At 36.9% G+C, this 14,001-nt stretch overlaps 1 protein-coding gene across 2 annotated transcripts in view; it reads left to right on the top strand.

The window, feature by feature from the left end:
• LRP5 (LDL receptor related protein 5) overlaps positions 1 to 14,001 on the top strand; it is a 177,508-nt gene that overhangs the window by 149,219 nt on the left and 14,288 nt on the right. Inside the window, exons 16-19 of one of the 2 annotated variants that reach the window (XM_044425654.1) lie at positions 1,605 to 1,814; positions 3,594 to 3,719; positions 7,892 to 8,128; positions 8,687 to 8,794. In XM_044425654.1, coding sequence (XP_044281589.1) covers positions 1,605 to 1,814; positions 3,594 to 3,719; positions 7,892 to 8,128; positions 8,687 to 8,794 — 681 coding nt within the window. Of the gene's footprint in view, positions 1 to 1,604; positions 1,815 to 3,593; positions 3,720 to 7,891; positions 8,129 to 8,683; positions 8,795 to 14,001 lie in introns of both variants that reach the window. The other variant, XM_044425653.1, reaches the window with a different exon arrangement.

Below are 14,001 nucleotides of genomic sequence, written 5' to 3'. Positions count from 1 at the left end.
ACAGGGTGTCCAAAGTTGATTAGTTTATTTTGGGAGAGTCACCTACAGTGGAGCTACGGTCATTGCTACCTGCTGGCATTCCCATTTCTCAGAGACTGTCCCAATGGGAATGAAGCTTTGTCATGAAATTATACAAGAGCAGCTTCTGGTATTGCCAAATGTTGCAGTGCAGCATAGCTGGAAACGCCAGGTGACGGAAGGTGGTACTGGAATGATTGGGGTGTGCCTTTTCTGGCAATATAAAACAATTTAGGTTGATTCTTAATATGATGTGATGTATATTAAAGCTGCTGAAAAAAAACCTACAGAGAACCCATGTTCTCATCCACTTTTACCCTGCTCACTAGTGAGGACAAATCATATTCAATAAGAGAATCTTGTTGGGAATCAAAGTTTAAATTAATCAAATTGAGAGAGAGAGTCTAATATAACTAGATGTGTGATTCTGTAGTTTTGCAGCATGTCTGTGTATATCATGATTAAAAACCTGTCTAAACCTCTGTTGCTGAAATCCCTGTGAAACTGTGTATTCATCTGAATCCATGGAACTGCAGCATTCTTGGAAGCCCCCCAGTTTCCTCCCACATCCTAGTACAGACACACCCTTCCACAAGTCAGTCAGTACTTCCAGATCAGAGGATGCTGATCATCTGTTTGGCAGAGGACATGAGACCTGCACTGATTTTTCTGTGGATCAGGATATTGATGCAATCTTCCCCACATCTGCTTTGAAGGGTAGTGTCCCTTGAGGCAGGCAGACTTATATCTCATTTTAACCTCTTACTGCTTACTTTCAATGTTGCTCATACTTACGTAGCTTCCCTCTGATCCATACCTTTCTGACATGAACTTTGTATGTGGGTCTAGAGAATAGGATAAAAAAAGTTCACAAATGTTAGCCACATGGAATGGTGCTGCAGATGGAGGTAAGGTATTTTAACTGGCCATATACTCAGACCAAATAGACAGCAAGATCAATTGTAAGATTTTACGTTTTAGTGAAATAGGCCACTTGGTACTCACAGGCATGGTATCCTATTTGAAAACCTTGAACAAGAATTACTTTATGTCTAGGAATGTTGACCATGGGGTCGCGATGGGTCAGGCATGACTTTACAAATAACATAACTCTACATTCATGTTTTTAAAAAGTGGCCAAAAGTCTTCTGAGAAATACAGACACTGTAAATCTCATAATGCTGAACATGTTTCCCCCTCTTGTTTCCTGCATCTATTGTATCTGAGCCTTCTGTGTGTAGCTCATTTCCGTGTATCTATTGGGATAACTTCTTTTCTCCTTCTGCTGCATAATTAGCCTCAAATCCACTTTTATAGCAGAGGTTTCCTAAGATCACTATATGCAGATAGTGTTTAGATTTACTTCCTTAATACTTCTGTAGTGGGCTCCTGTATCTGCCTACATATCTGTTGTATCCCCGTAATTTAAATTGTGAACCCTTTGGGTAAGGATTCTTTGCTTCTGTGATATGTATAATACTCAGAAGGCTGACTTTGCAAAGCAAAGATTACAGTAAAGTTTAAAATAGTGTTTTTTATTGTAAAGTGAGGGAGCGAGGAATAACGAAGGTTATATTTTATTTCAGGAGCGAACCGCGTGACATTACAAGATTCCAACATTCTGCAGCCGATGGGTCTGACAGTATTGGGAAATCATCTGTATTGGATTGACCGCCAGCAGCAGATGATAGAAAGAGTTGAGAAAATCAGTGGATACAAGAGGACCAGAATACAAGGTCGAATTGCTCACCTTACAGGCATTCATGCAGTTGAAGATATCGACATGGGGGAATTCTGTAAGTTTATCACAATGCTGCATGCTTTCAGATGGTTTCCCTTTCATTAGTCGAGAACTTTAAGCAGATATTGTTGGCATTATCTAGCATGTAACATTTGGTAATTTTTAAACTTTACCTAAGGAATATTAAATTAATTGCTAGAAAAACACAACACATTCCTACTCTACCCTACATTCCTGCACTGTAGTCAGACAAATACTTTATTGGGTCAGAAATTGTACTTAGTAGATATAACAGTTCAGAGCAGTGCTTGGTTGGGCTTTGCCAGCCGGTCATTGGACTTTGCCTGGACTGTCTCAAGCTGCCAGCAGGAAAGGGAAACAGTACCGCATGGGCACAGTGAAACAGCAGGTTTCCATTTCCAGGCTAAAATTGAGTTGCAAGTCCTGTAAGCTAATTGTTGCTGAGTAAAACTCAGCATAAATATACAGGTTGTGATCATAAAGATCTAAAGATATCCATTTATTTTTGACCTCCTGCTCTAATGAAGGACTTGCCACTTATGAAACCATATCAACAATAAATATATGAGTCTCTGTAAAGATTAGCTCCCATCTTATTCAATTACAGTACTCTAATTGGAAGCCACTTGTAAGAGTGTGGCACCTACCATGAACTAAGTAGCAGGTTTCATTTGTAAGTCCGAGGTTCAAGCAAGGAGGCATTTCTGTGTAAAGACAAATACATGTTTATCAGTCTCATAAATGTATGACATCTTGTTTTCCTCTTTTACACTCCTTTATTCATTAGTTATTGACTAGTGTCCTTACTCCACACCAGGCCCTATCATGCCATACCATACTGAATTCCATGCCTCTTTCCTATGAGACTATCTCTGACAGAGCAGATGGATAGCAAAAACATAACTATTTTAGTTGTGTTTTTCTCCTTTCAGTAAAACTCCCTATGGTTGCTGCTGTCCATGAATACATCTGCCTTTTGATCACAGGTGATATGCTAAGTGCAGGAAACTGAGGAATTAATATCAGTAGTTATATTTAGGGCCCTACAGCCTTGCAGCTTGCATCCAATTAATGTTCACTTGGAAATAAGTTTCATTAATTCATTAGGAATTCCCCCAAATGGACAAATCTGGAGAATGTTATAAAGGGAATTTAGCTCTAGCATTGTGTTACTGTCACTCCTACTATAAGATCTCTCTCTCTTTAAATCTAATATTGGGAATTTTAACTATTAAACACTTGTAGGGTGCCTAAAATTTAGTAAGCACTGAACCCAGTCAATCTTTGTCCACTGGACTACAATCCAGGACACAGTCCCAGAGGAAAAGGAGATGGGGAGGAAACAGGATAACAACCTTAAGCACAGATTCCTGAAGATGCACTTTTCTTACAGTGGCCAGCTTGAATGGAAATAGTTCTAGGAGGAAGAGTCAATGCGGCTCTTTCACAGTTAAGTTGATGGAGTAGCTCATCTCTCCATCCAGTTGAGCCAGTTAAAATGGCTTATATTAGTAACCAGACACACAGCTTTGTTCAGTTCCTTTAAAATATAAATGTTATATGAAAACCATTCTAATCTCTAAGGTGATATTTTTTCCTCCTCATCTTGTCGAACTGCTATCTTTGTATGTAGCAAAAAAGAAAAATTAATTCTGATCCAAAGAGTATAATTATGATGTAAGACTTTGATGCAATTTGATCATTTATTTATAAAAGCACTCTGAACTGTGTTCTTATCTAGTAACAGCGTTTAGCACTGCACTTTTAAAGCAACAAACAAGTAAAGTTGTTTTCCTTTTCTTTAATTACAAAGCTGCCCATCCATGTTCCCGGGACAATGGTGGATGTTCACACATCTGTATAGCGAAAGGAGATGGAACTCCAAGGTGCTCATGCCCAGTTCATTTGGTACTTCTCCAGAACCTTTTAACATGTGGAGGTAGGTGGCCTAAATGGAAACTTTTCATATGTGAGTACAGTAGATAAAGTTTTTCTTAGGCTTCAGTGGTCAAACATACACAGATTTCATTCTGCTATAGGCTTTAACAGTTTGCCAAACAGAATTCCATGGTTTATTGTTTATGTACCTTGGAATTTTATTTGTGTGAGCCATCCTGAGGCTCTTGCAAAGGATGGCATACAAATATCTTAAATAAATAAAAATAAACTGAAAGGGTACAGTTCCCTTGCTGTTGAGCAGAAGTGCACACACTCAAACTCTGATTGGGATATGAACAGGGGAACTCACAAACCAAGTTCTCACACAGAAGTTGCAACTTGTCATGACCTCCCTAGCTATGACAATGAAACCAATGATAATTCTTTCATATCTTTGTTGGAGGAAGAGAGTTAGTAATATACATTGTTTTGTATATAGGTCACAGAATGGTGTTTGCAGTTGTATGACAGGTTTCTTATGCTTGGCATGGCATGGCAGTAGAATGGAAAGGGAAATGAGAAGACACAAAATTGAATATGATTTTCCCCATCACATTTATAAAAAGCATTTTTGTCAGTTCTTCTTTCACCCACTCTCTTCTCAAGCTAGTCACTGTACATTCCCTGTCCTGAATATAACTGACATCTAAATAAAATAATCTGCACATCTTATTTATTTATTTATTTATTTATTTATTTATTTATTAAAACATTTCTATGCCGCCCCTTGCCAAGGCCTCGGGGCGGCTTACAACATCGAATACAAAATACATTAAAACAATGACAATTAAAACATCTATGGGGAGTTTCTGTCAGTGACTTTTGTTGTTGTTGATATCATTTCTATACTCCCCCAAACCATTCTGAGCAGTTGACAACAATCCATAAAAACAAGATAATAAAATGCAGTAAAAATAATAAAATCAAATAAATATTTGAAATACTAAAGCAACAAAGAATGACCCTGTAAAAATACCTAGGATGGGTAATTATTAGAAAGCATTTCTACTTAAGATGATTTTTGATGGTTTTGCACCCATCCACTGCAGCCCTCCCCTCCCTCCCACCACCCCAAAGGTGTTCCTGAGAATAAGAGGGCTGTGGAACAATGCAGGTTATGGCACATTCTGCTGAAGTACTTAAAACAGCAAAAAATGGATGTCTTGTTTTGTGTGAGCAGAAGTACTTTGTGCTAGCACGGAACTGCTTTTGATGGCCTGTGTTTAGTTCTTTGAGATATGATTTAATCTTCCGAATAAACTAATAATGGGCCTCTTGAAGAGCAAAAGGATTCTTCTACTTTAGAAGAGCCTTGAATTTAACGGTCCTTAGCTTATATGAGTTTACATTTCATGTAAAATTAGTTACCTACTTAGAACATTTACTTCAAAGTTTTGAATATAGCACTTGGGTCTCTATACTTTTTTCCTAGAAGTTTCAAAATTGTTATTTCTTATTATGATCGTGGTGAAGCAATTGCTATAAAATAGCATTCAAATCAGATGTCTTGCACATCCACAGCAAGAACTGCACCAGTAAAAAATGTATTTGGTTCCAGTATAGGTAATTTGTTTATAACATGATTCTTCATATTCCAGCACATGTTCTACATTCCTTTTACAGCTGAAAACATTTACAAATATATTTAGTTATAGTTTTTGAGAAGTTAGGAGGAAAGATTCCTAAGGAGGGGATCTTCTCTAACATTGCAACATTTTGCTTCTCTTTTTAAGTTTACTTTGGAAATTGTTGTTTCTTTTAAATGACACATTTGCTGGACTATAAGCTCCCCAGGGAGAGTAATTTTCCTTATAAACAGTTTCTGTCTCATGACCACAACATGCTCTGTGGTATTGGAGTTTTCGTCTCTATTCGGCAGAGGAGGAAAGAGAGTCAATTGGCTCATATTTCTCAATTTGCAAGAAATTTCCAGTGACCAATCCGTTCTTTCTACTGCTTTAACACCAGTATGAATCGAAGTCTACTCCTCCCTCTCCCATTTTCATTGAATCTTATTCTGTGTCCTAGTTATAGCAATCAGAGACCCTAAGCCAATAGTTCACAGTCACATGGTCATACGTACATAAGGAAAACTAAGATCATAAGAGCTGCTGTGCTGACCAGAGCAGAGATCTGTCTTGGCCAGTACACAGGGGCCAACCAGCTGTCTCCCGAAACCCACAAGCAAGACATGAATGCCACAGCAAACTCTTGCCCCGTGTTCTCCAGTAGCTGCATTGCGTAGGTATGGTACTTCTGATCTTGGAAATGGCCAAGCAGCCATTGATAGCCTTCTCCACCACGAATTTCTACAATCCCATTTTAGACCTATCTAAGCTGGTGGTCACCAGTTTCTCATGGAAGTGAATTCCATAGTTTAACTATGCATTGTGTGATGAAGTACTTCCTTATATCTGGCCTGAGTCTCCCAGCCACTACTCAGCTTCATGGACTTCAATATTATGAGAGAGAGAGAGAGAGAGAGAGAGAGAGAGAGAGAGAGAGAGAGAGAGAATGATGTTACCCAGAGTTTGTCATGCAGGAGTGGGAGAGAGTGGGCATGCTGCCTTCTCTGTGGCTGCCACTTCCACTTCTACTCCACAGCCAACCCTCAGCTCCATCATAGGTTAACACGCAAACCCAGATCAACCAGTTGTTTAGGAGCCAAGTGACCCAGTAGTTTGATTTCAGATGTCGCACTACACAACCTACTAAGGAACCAATTTTGGGGCATGAGGTAAAAGTGGACGTGATGGGCATGTTGCAGACCACTTTCACAGTCTTAACTTTTCCATAACAGCCCATGGTTTTCTTCACACATGGGTTGTTATTATATGCAAACAGCCCCAATAACTTGGTATTGCTGCCCTTTCTGCAACACAATATTGCATATTTTTGATCAGCTTTCATTTAAGTGTGAAGGGCAAAGTTTTCTGTGAAGAGAATGTTGTTGTGGGGTGGGAGGAGTGGGAAGAATGAATCTGTATTTGCATTGTCTAAATAGATTTGGTCCTGTGAATGGCAAATCCCAGATGCAGCCTCATTTCCTATGACTTCTAAAATTCTAGAATGTCTTCCTTAATCAATGCCTTGAAATTTTGGAATTGATACTTGTGCTAATAACACTTTTATTTTCATCCAATGAATTTATCCATTTTAGTGCCAATACACAACAAGGGTGAATTTGAACATACATGTGTATCCTTTAGAGACCAGAGCACCAAAACTTTTGGAACTTGTCAAACTGACACTGTTTGACAAGATTTGAAAACACGGGCAATGAGATATTTCACAATGTAGGAACATGTGTGAACTGGGTCCAATTTTGCTGGCTTTTAACAATTTGCAACATTTCAGCATGTTGGCTGCTTTAAGTAACGTTGATCTAGAAAAAGCTGTAGAGAATAGAATAACATCGTGCTATTTTATCTATCTAGTTAAAGTTCCTACTATTAAGGTATTTGTATTTTGACATATCTTTATTTTGTTTGGGAGTCAAAAGACCTCAAGACACACCTCCAGATATATGTTGGAACTAACAATCATTTGAACTTCTCAAAACACTTTTGAAAATAGATCCAAAGACTATGGATGTCCCCAGATGGTGGACTGAGCACTACCAATAAAAAGATACTGTGCAGCTGTTCCATCATTTCCTTTTTAACAGAACAGATGGAAGAAGTGGTGAGAAAATGTGGAAGGGTTACAAGTGCCCTTCCCTGCACTTGTAGCATTCAGTGCATGAAACAGTGTGATGGCAGCATTTCAATTTCATGTGGAAGTACTCTTTGAAGTCTGAAGTAGCAGGGAAATGCATTTGGTGTGTGACATTGACAGCTTTTTTATGGCTATGTATGTAGCAGTTTTTGCCTCAAGTTCAGAATTTGAAAGTTGACACATATTTAAGCAAAGCTTCTAGTGTCAGCCTCTATTGCCGAGAAGATTAGATTGCAGCTCTTGTCAGTACACATAATACGATATGCATATTTCATATTTTGTTTGTAACACTGGCAAAACACTCCTGTCTGGGCACAGAGTGACTTGATATTATTATACAATCTAGCAACCTACCTTCCTTTCTTCCATACAGTAAAATGCTTTCTCTCTTTCAGATTGCTTAATCCTTTGGAAAACTTTAAAATAAGTGTATGCCTCTTTAATTTCTTTTCTCAGAGCCTCCAACATGTTCTCCAGACCAGTTCACATGTGCAACTGGTGAAATAGACTGCATCCCTATGGCATGGCGATGTGATGGATTCTCTGAATGTGATGATCAGAGTGATGAGGATAGCTGTCCAATCTGCTCAGTCACCCAATTTCAGTGTGAGAAGGGGCAGTGCATTGATGCAAGTTTGAGATGTAATGGAGAAATCGATTGCCAGGATAAATCTGATGAAGCAGATTGTGAAAGTAAGCTCTGTTTTCTTAACTTGTATGCAGAGTTTGTGTCAGAAACTGGTCTTTCCTTGGGTCAATTGTGGTAGCTGGCAAATGAGAAGTACAAATGGATATTTCTCTTTGAAACAGTAAGTGGCAGTTGCCAGGGTTCAAAGTTTCCGTCAGTGTTTTGTAACAGTAGTAGTCATTTTATTTATTTATTTGGGATATTTCTAGGCTGTCCAATCACACTGAGTCTCTGAACAGCTCACAACAATGTCATGCCTCCCATGCCATCCTCTGAACAAAGCAGAAGGACTGTGGCTGGTCAATATTGTAATGGTTGTTCATTTCAACTCTGTTATTGCTCTCACATGCCAACACTACACATACTACAAGCTATTTATGCAGTGTTGATCAGTTTTCTTTTCAGTGAAGCACATACTTGGTTTCCATGTAAACAGAGCAAGAAGTACATTGTGTAGTTTGGGAACTTTGAAAATCTAGTGTGTATCTTTGTGGTAATGATCTGTTGGATTGGGGTTAAAATGACAGAGGATTGTTCAAAAATGGTTGTTTCCCTTGCAGCAGTTTGTCTCCAAAATCAGTTTCGATGTGCCAGTGGCCAGTGTATCCTCAAAAAACAGCAGTGTGACTCTTTTCCAGACTGCATTGATGGCTCTGATGAACTTGCATGTGGTAAGGAATTACCTTTTGTCAATTTGTTCGAGATCCATGTGCTGCTAGTTAGTTTTTGAATATTTATTTATTTTTAAATGTATAGGCCACTGAATAACCCAACACGGCTCTCTTAAGCAGTGAGCAACAAGATGCAAGACCAATTCAAACATTACAATTCCTAGAAAAGGGAAAAAAACAATTGTTGGTAGTAGAACAAGATCTTACATGCAAGTTGTTAAAATTAGGTCTCAAAATACCTACAGAAAAGGACATTTTTTTGCCAGGCACCAAAATTAAAGTAATGATGGGACTTGGCACTCTCTCTAGGAAGCCCATTTCAAAGGTTGGGGGCAGCCACCAAAAAGGCCCTTCATGCTCAGGTCTCAGTGGGCAGGTAGTTATATATGGGAAAAGGAAGTCCTTCAATAACCAGGTCCCAAGATGTTTAGGGCTTTATATGTTAAAAGGAGTGCTTTAATTTGGGCTCCGTTTTCAACTGGCAACTAATTCTGAATTGTGAGGTGAATTAATAATGGATAGAGGAAAGGGAAGAATGTGAGTTGGGATACTAGGAACCGAGATGACTGGTGTTTTCCCCCACCTCCCCCTTCAGCTTGGGTTTAGGGTGGTACTCAGGGAATTTCTCTGGAGAAGGAAGGGGGAAATTTGTCAGAGGGACAGTTCTGCGGGATGTGAATTAAGTTTAAGTTTGGGAGTAATTTTGTTTCTCTCTCCCCCCACCATATTCCTATTTTTTTCTTTTTCTTTTTTATGCAAGTTTAGGGTTTAGGGATGGTCGCAATAAGGAACCACAAATGCTACATGATGTAAAACTGCTATGCCTAAAATAATGAGAATATTATCTCTGAACATCAAAGGATCAGGGTTAGGGTTAGAAGAAGAATTGAAGCAATGATAAAGATAGAGTGACTATTGTATTTCTGCAAAAAAACAGGTTTTAAAAAGAAGGGGTTAATGAGATACGGTGAACATGGTCGGAATTTTATGAAAAAGCATATAGGAATTCAAAGTCTAGAGTAGTGGCTATTATTATACCTAAGAAAGCTGAACTTTAAAAAGTAAAGAAAGATGTGAGAGGTAGATTTTTTTTATATTACAAGGTGAAATGAGAGTAGAAGATTACACATCAGTTAATATTTATTCACCAAATGTTAATCCTGAGACCCTTGTTATTGGATGGGATAGAAAGGCTTTTACTAAATAAATAAATAAAACAATCAAATGTAATTTCTAAACAACATGCTTGATGAATTAGAAAGTATTAGGAATAATGTCAGGGGACTTTAATATGGTAATAGATAAAGCAAAGGACAAATAAATCCTGTTAAAGAAGAAAAAAGATATAACACTGAATAAAATGATAAATAATACAGATTTGAAAGATGTTTGGAGAGAATTAAAAGGAGATGAAAAAGATTTATCTTTTACTCATTGGTTCATAAAACTTACTCTAGGTTTGATTATATATTTGTGTCAAATGATTTGTTTTGTAGCGTATATAACTCAGATATAGATTTAATAAAAATTACTGATCATGCATTGATAAATATGGATTTTAAAATTAGATGTGACTGTAAAGAAGCTAAAAGATGGAGGATGGGTATAAGAATTTTGCAACATATAATAGATAAAATGGAGAAAGAATTGAAAGAAATATGGGATATCGATGATAAAGAACATAGTGAAGTAAACTTAGTGTGAGACACAGTGAAGGCTTTTTTAAGGGCAGCAAATATTAGGGAAGCTTATGATTCTAAAAGACAAAGGGTGGACCAGAGTGGGTTTATAGCAGGGAGACAGATGGCGGATATGACTAGAAGAGTATTAGATGTAGTAGAAGTTATATGTAAGGAAAGGTTTAAGGCTTGTATAATAGCATTGGATATTTTTAAAGCCTTTGATTGTGTGGAATGGTCTACAGTAAATACACTGATAGAGTTACTAGATTTGGCACATAATTTAAAGGTGTAATAAAATATTATATTCAGAAAATTTCACAACTGTGATAGTGAATGATGGTTTAACAGAGCAAATATCCCTAGTCTGAGGTACTAGACAAGGATGTCCTCTCTCCTCGATATCATTTGCCTTAGTCATAGAATTATTAGGAAATAGTATTAGAAATGATAATATCATGAAAGATATTGGATTTGTAAATAAAATTAAGATTAGTTTATTTGCTGGTGATATGTTATTAACAATAAAGGATCCACCTAAAATTATAGATCAGGTTAAAATTCATTTAGAAGAATTTGGAGAGATAGCAGGCTTGCAGATTAATTGGAATAAATAAGAAATGATGCTGTGTAATTGCAATAATGAAGAGAAGGAAGGAATCAGGAACAAATTTCAAATTAAGATATATAAAATATGAAATATTTTGGTATACTTATTACCAAAAATTACAATCTTTGAAAAATAATAATTTTGATATTGAAATGTGAAATAAAGGAGAAAATGCATGAATATAGAAAAATAGTCCTGGTTTGGCAGAATAATAGTATGTAAAATTAAAATTTTACCTAAGATTTTTTTGTTTGGGATGTTGCTGATTAAGATATTAGAAGAATTTGGAAGAATGGCAAAATATGGTAAACACAATTTGTAATGGGGACAAGAAAGGGAGAATTAGTTTTTAAAAATGACATAAATCACAAAAAATGGGAGAATTAGGTATTCCAAATATAAAAAATGTATTATGTAGCAAATTAAATGAGGTATATACCAGATAGTATATTACAACCCGAAAATGTAATATGGGCAGAAGTAGAATATCAACAAATTGAGGGATCCTTTTCAAACCATTTTTCAAAACAAATGATAAGAAGATCATTAAAAAGATAGGAAATCCTTTCCTTAATAACATGGTACATATTTAGAACAAGTACAGGGGAATATTCATGCCAACAATTTCACCGTTAATTCCAATCACAAAAATAGAAAGATTTCCAGAAAATGTGAGAGGAAGTTTGGGAAAAGTATTGAAGGATAAACCAAGTTGTAGGTTAAAGGGCTAGAGAAATGGTATAATAAGGAAAAAATAAAGGTGGTATGAGTAAAGGAAAAATTAACATTATGCAATTAGAACAATGCACTAAAGAATGTGTAAAGAAAAATGGCACATGTGTAGAGACATTGCTAAATTTGAAGGGATTGTATTACAAAAGGGAAAAACAAGATAATATGCAAACAAGAGGGATAATAAGTGAGAATTATAAAATAATATTGGAAGTAGAGGATCAATATGACCCTCTTAAGGTCTCATGGGAAATAGATGGAAGGGATATAAGTAAGGTAAAATGAGAGGAAAGTATTCGATTAGAATAAAGGAAAACTTCTACAAATCAGTTTGGATATGGTATCTGACACTGGTAAAGTTATATGGATAATAAGTGTCCCAATATATGTTGGAGATGTCAGAAAATGGGTACTTATTTCTATATGTGGTGGGAATGTGAAAATATTATGAAATTTTGACAAATGGTTTTTAGCAAAATATTGAAGCAGACCCTGGAATTGTATGATTGCCATTATTTCATGAAAGGAATTGGAAATGGACTATTAATAACATGTTTTAACAGCTGTGAGATTAATAATAGCAAAGAATTGGAAGGAAAATTTTGATTTCCGATTAAGTGAATAGTATAAGGATATTTTGAATATAGCTGTTAGTGACAAGTTAATATGTAGTATTGAGGTGGAAAAGGGTTGACAAATAAGAATAATTTTAGTGAAATTTTGGGGCTTATTGACTACATATCAACAAAAGGAAAGGATATTAAATCTTCATATGATTCAATTCAATTTTTGAAGCGGAAAGAGTCTTCCTGAGATAGGAGAAGGAAAGAAGAAGAAGAAAAATAAGAGGGGTATATACAGATATAAATGAATTATCCTCAGCAGCAGCAGCATCATGTAACTGAAGGTTCTAGGGTGGAAATGCACCTTTTGTGTGCAGCATTATATAATGTAATTATTAATTGCTTTGATGTATATGATTCAATTTATGTATATTGTAAGGGTGTTTCCTTTTTTAATTTTTCATTGATGTATTTTTGTATTCTATTAATAAGTGAGTTAATAAATATAACATTTATATAGGGAAAAAATCAGTGTTTTGTTTTTTTTAACCTAACCCAATCCTCATACTGTGAAGGAGCTACTGTGCTATAGTAGGGCCTCCAAGGAACTGAAGACCAAAAGCAATTATCAAAAGGCCAAAGCGGATGTAATTATTTTTGGCTGAGCCTTTGGTGGCGGCTCAAATTGGCTTCAGGCCCTGTGTGGTTTATATGAACCATAAATGCTTGGAGAGAGGCTTTTTGAAAATAGATGGTCTGATAATAATTCATTTCTTTCAGGCCTAGGATCTCTGTCAGGAAAAAAACTAGAGATGATAGTCCTGCCATGTTCTCAAAAGTTTTATAAAGAGAATTGGACAGGGAGAGTAAAAGGGCTGTTTGTATGCTTATAGTTAATAACTTTGAACTGCAATAGAAGTCATCTTGTCTGAACTCCCAAAATTGGGCCTGTACAAGGAAATGCTACTGGTAATTTATTAGTCCAGCATTTCCCAATTTGGTGCCCCCTAGGTATGCTGGACTACAACTTCCATCGTTCCTAAGTGACATGGATGGCTTGAATAATAGAAGGCTCGATTCTTCTATAGCTATACCTATAAATTCCTTGGGCAATATATCTATTGTCTTTCAGTGTGGGAGACTCTGGGTTCAAATTCTGCCTCAGCCACAAAGCTTACTAAATGACTATGAACACGGTGAAGTCAGTCATCCTAATCCCATTGAGTTTTAATTAGAATAAAATGAGACAGGAAGTATAAAGCCCTTTCTCACCTGAAAAGGACCAAAGAGGTTGCTACCAGGGCACACATGGACTCGGTCTGTGGTTAGAACCAGGATGATGCTGTGGTGTTGCTGTGCTAGCTCCTGCCTTGGTGCTCCCTCCTTTTTTCAGCAGGTGTACTTGGCAGCAGCAGATGGAATCAAGAGGAAGCAGAAAATATTTTTTTCTGAGGCTCTGTGGGAATTTACAATGGTGGCTTGCAGCTGCTTCCCACCTGGCCCAGGGGACCGAGGTTGGGCAGTAGTACCAGTGCATTCTGGTAGCTGCCAGAAAGTGGAAGGTGCAGGTGCCAGACAGGGATGCCGTGAATGTGGAAATAAGTCTTTTCTACCTGAGAAACT

This window comes from Varanus komodoensis, unplaced genomic scaffold (assembly GCF_004798865.1).
Source record: "Varanus komodoensis strain SLA01 unplaced genomic scaffold, ASM479886v1 scaffold16, whole genome shotgun sequence".
NCBI lineage: Eukaryota > Metazoa > Chordata > Lepidosauria > Squamata > Varanidae > Varanus > Varanus komodoensis.
The sequence above is the reverse complement of the archived record's forward strand: the minus strand, read 5'-3'. Positions and strand labels throughout refer to the sequence as shown.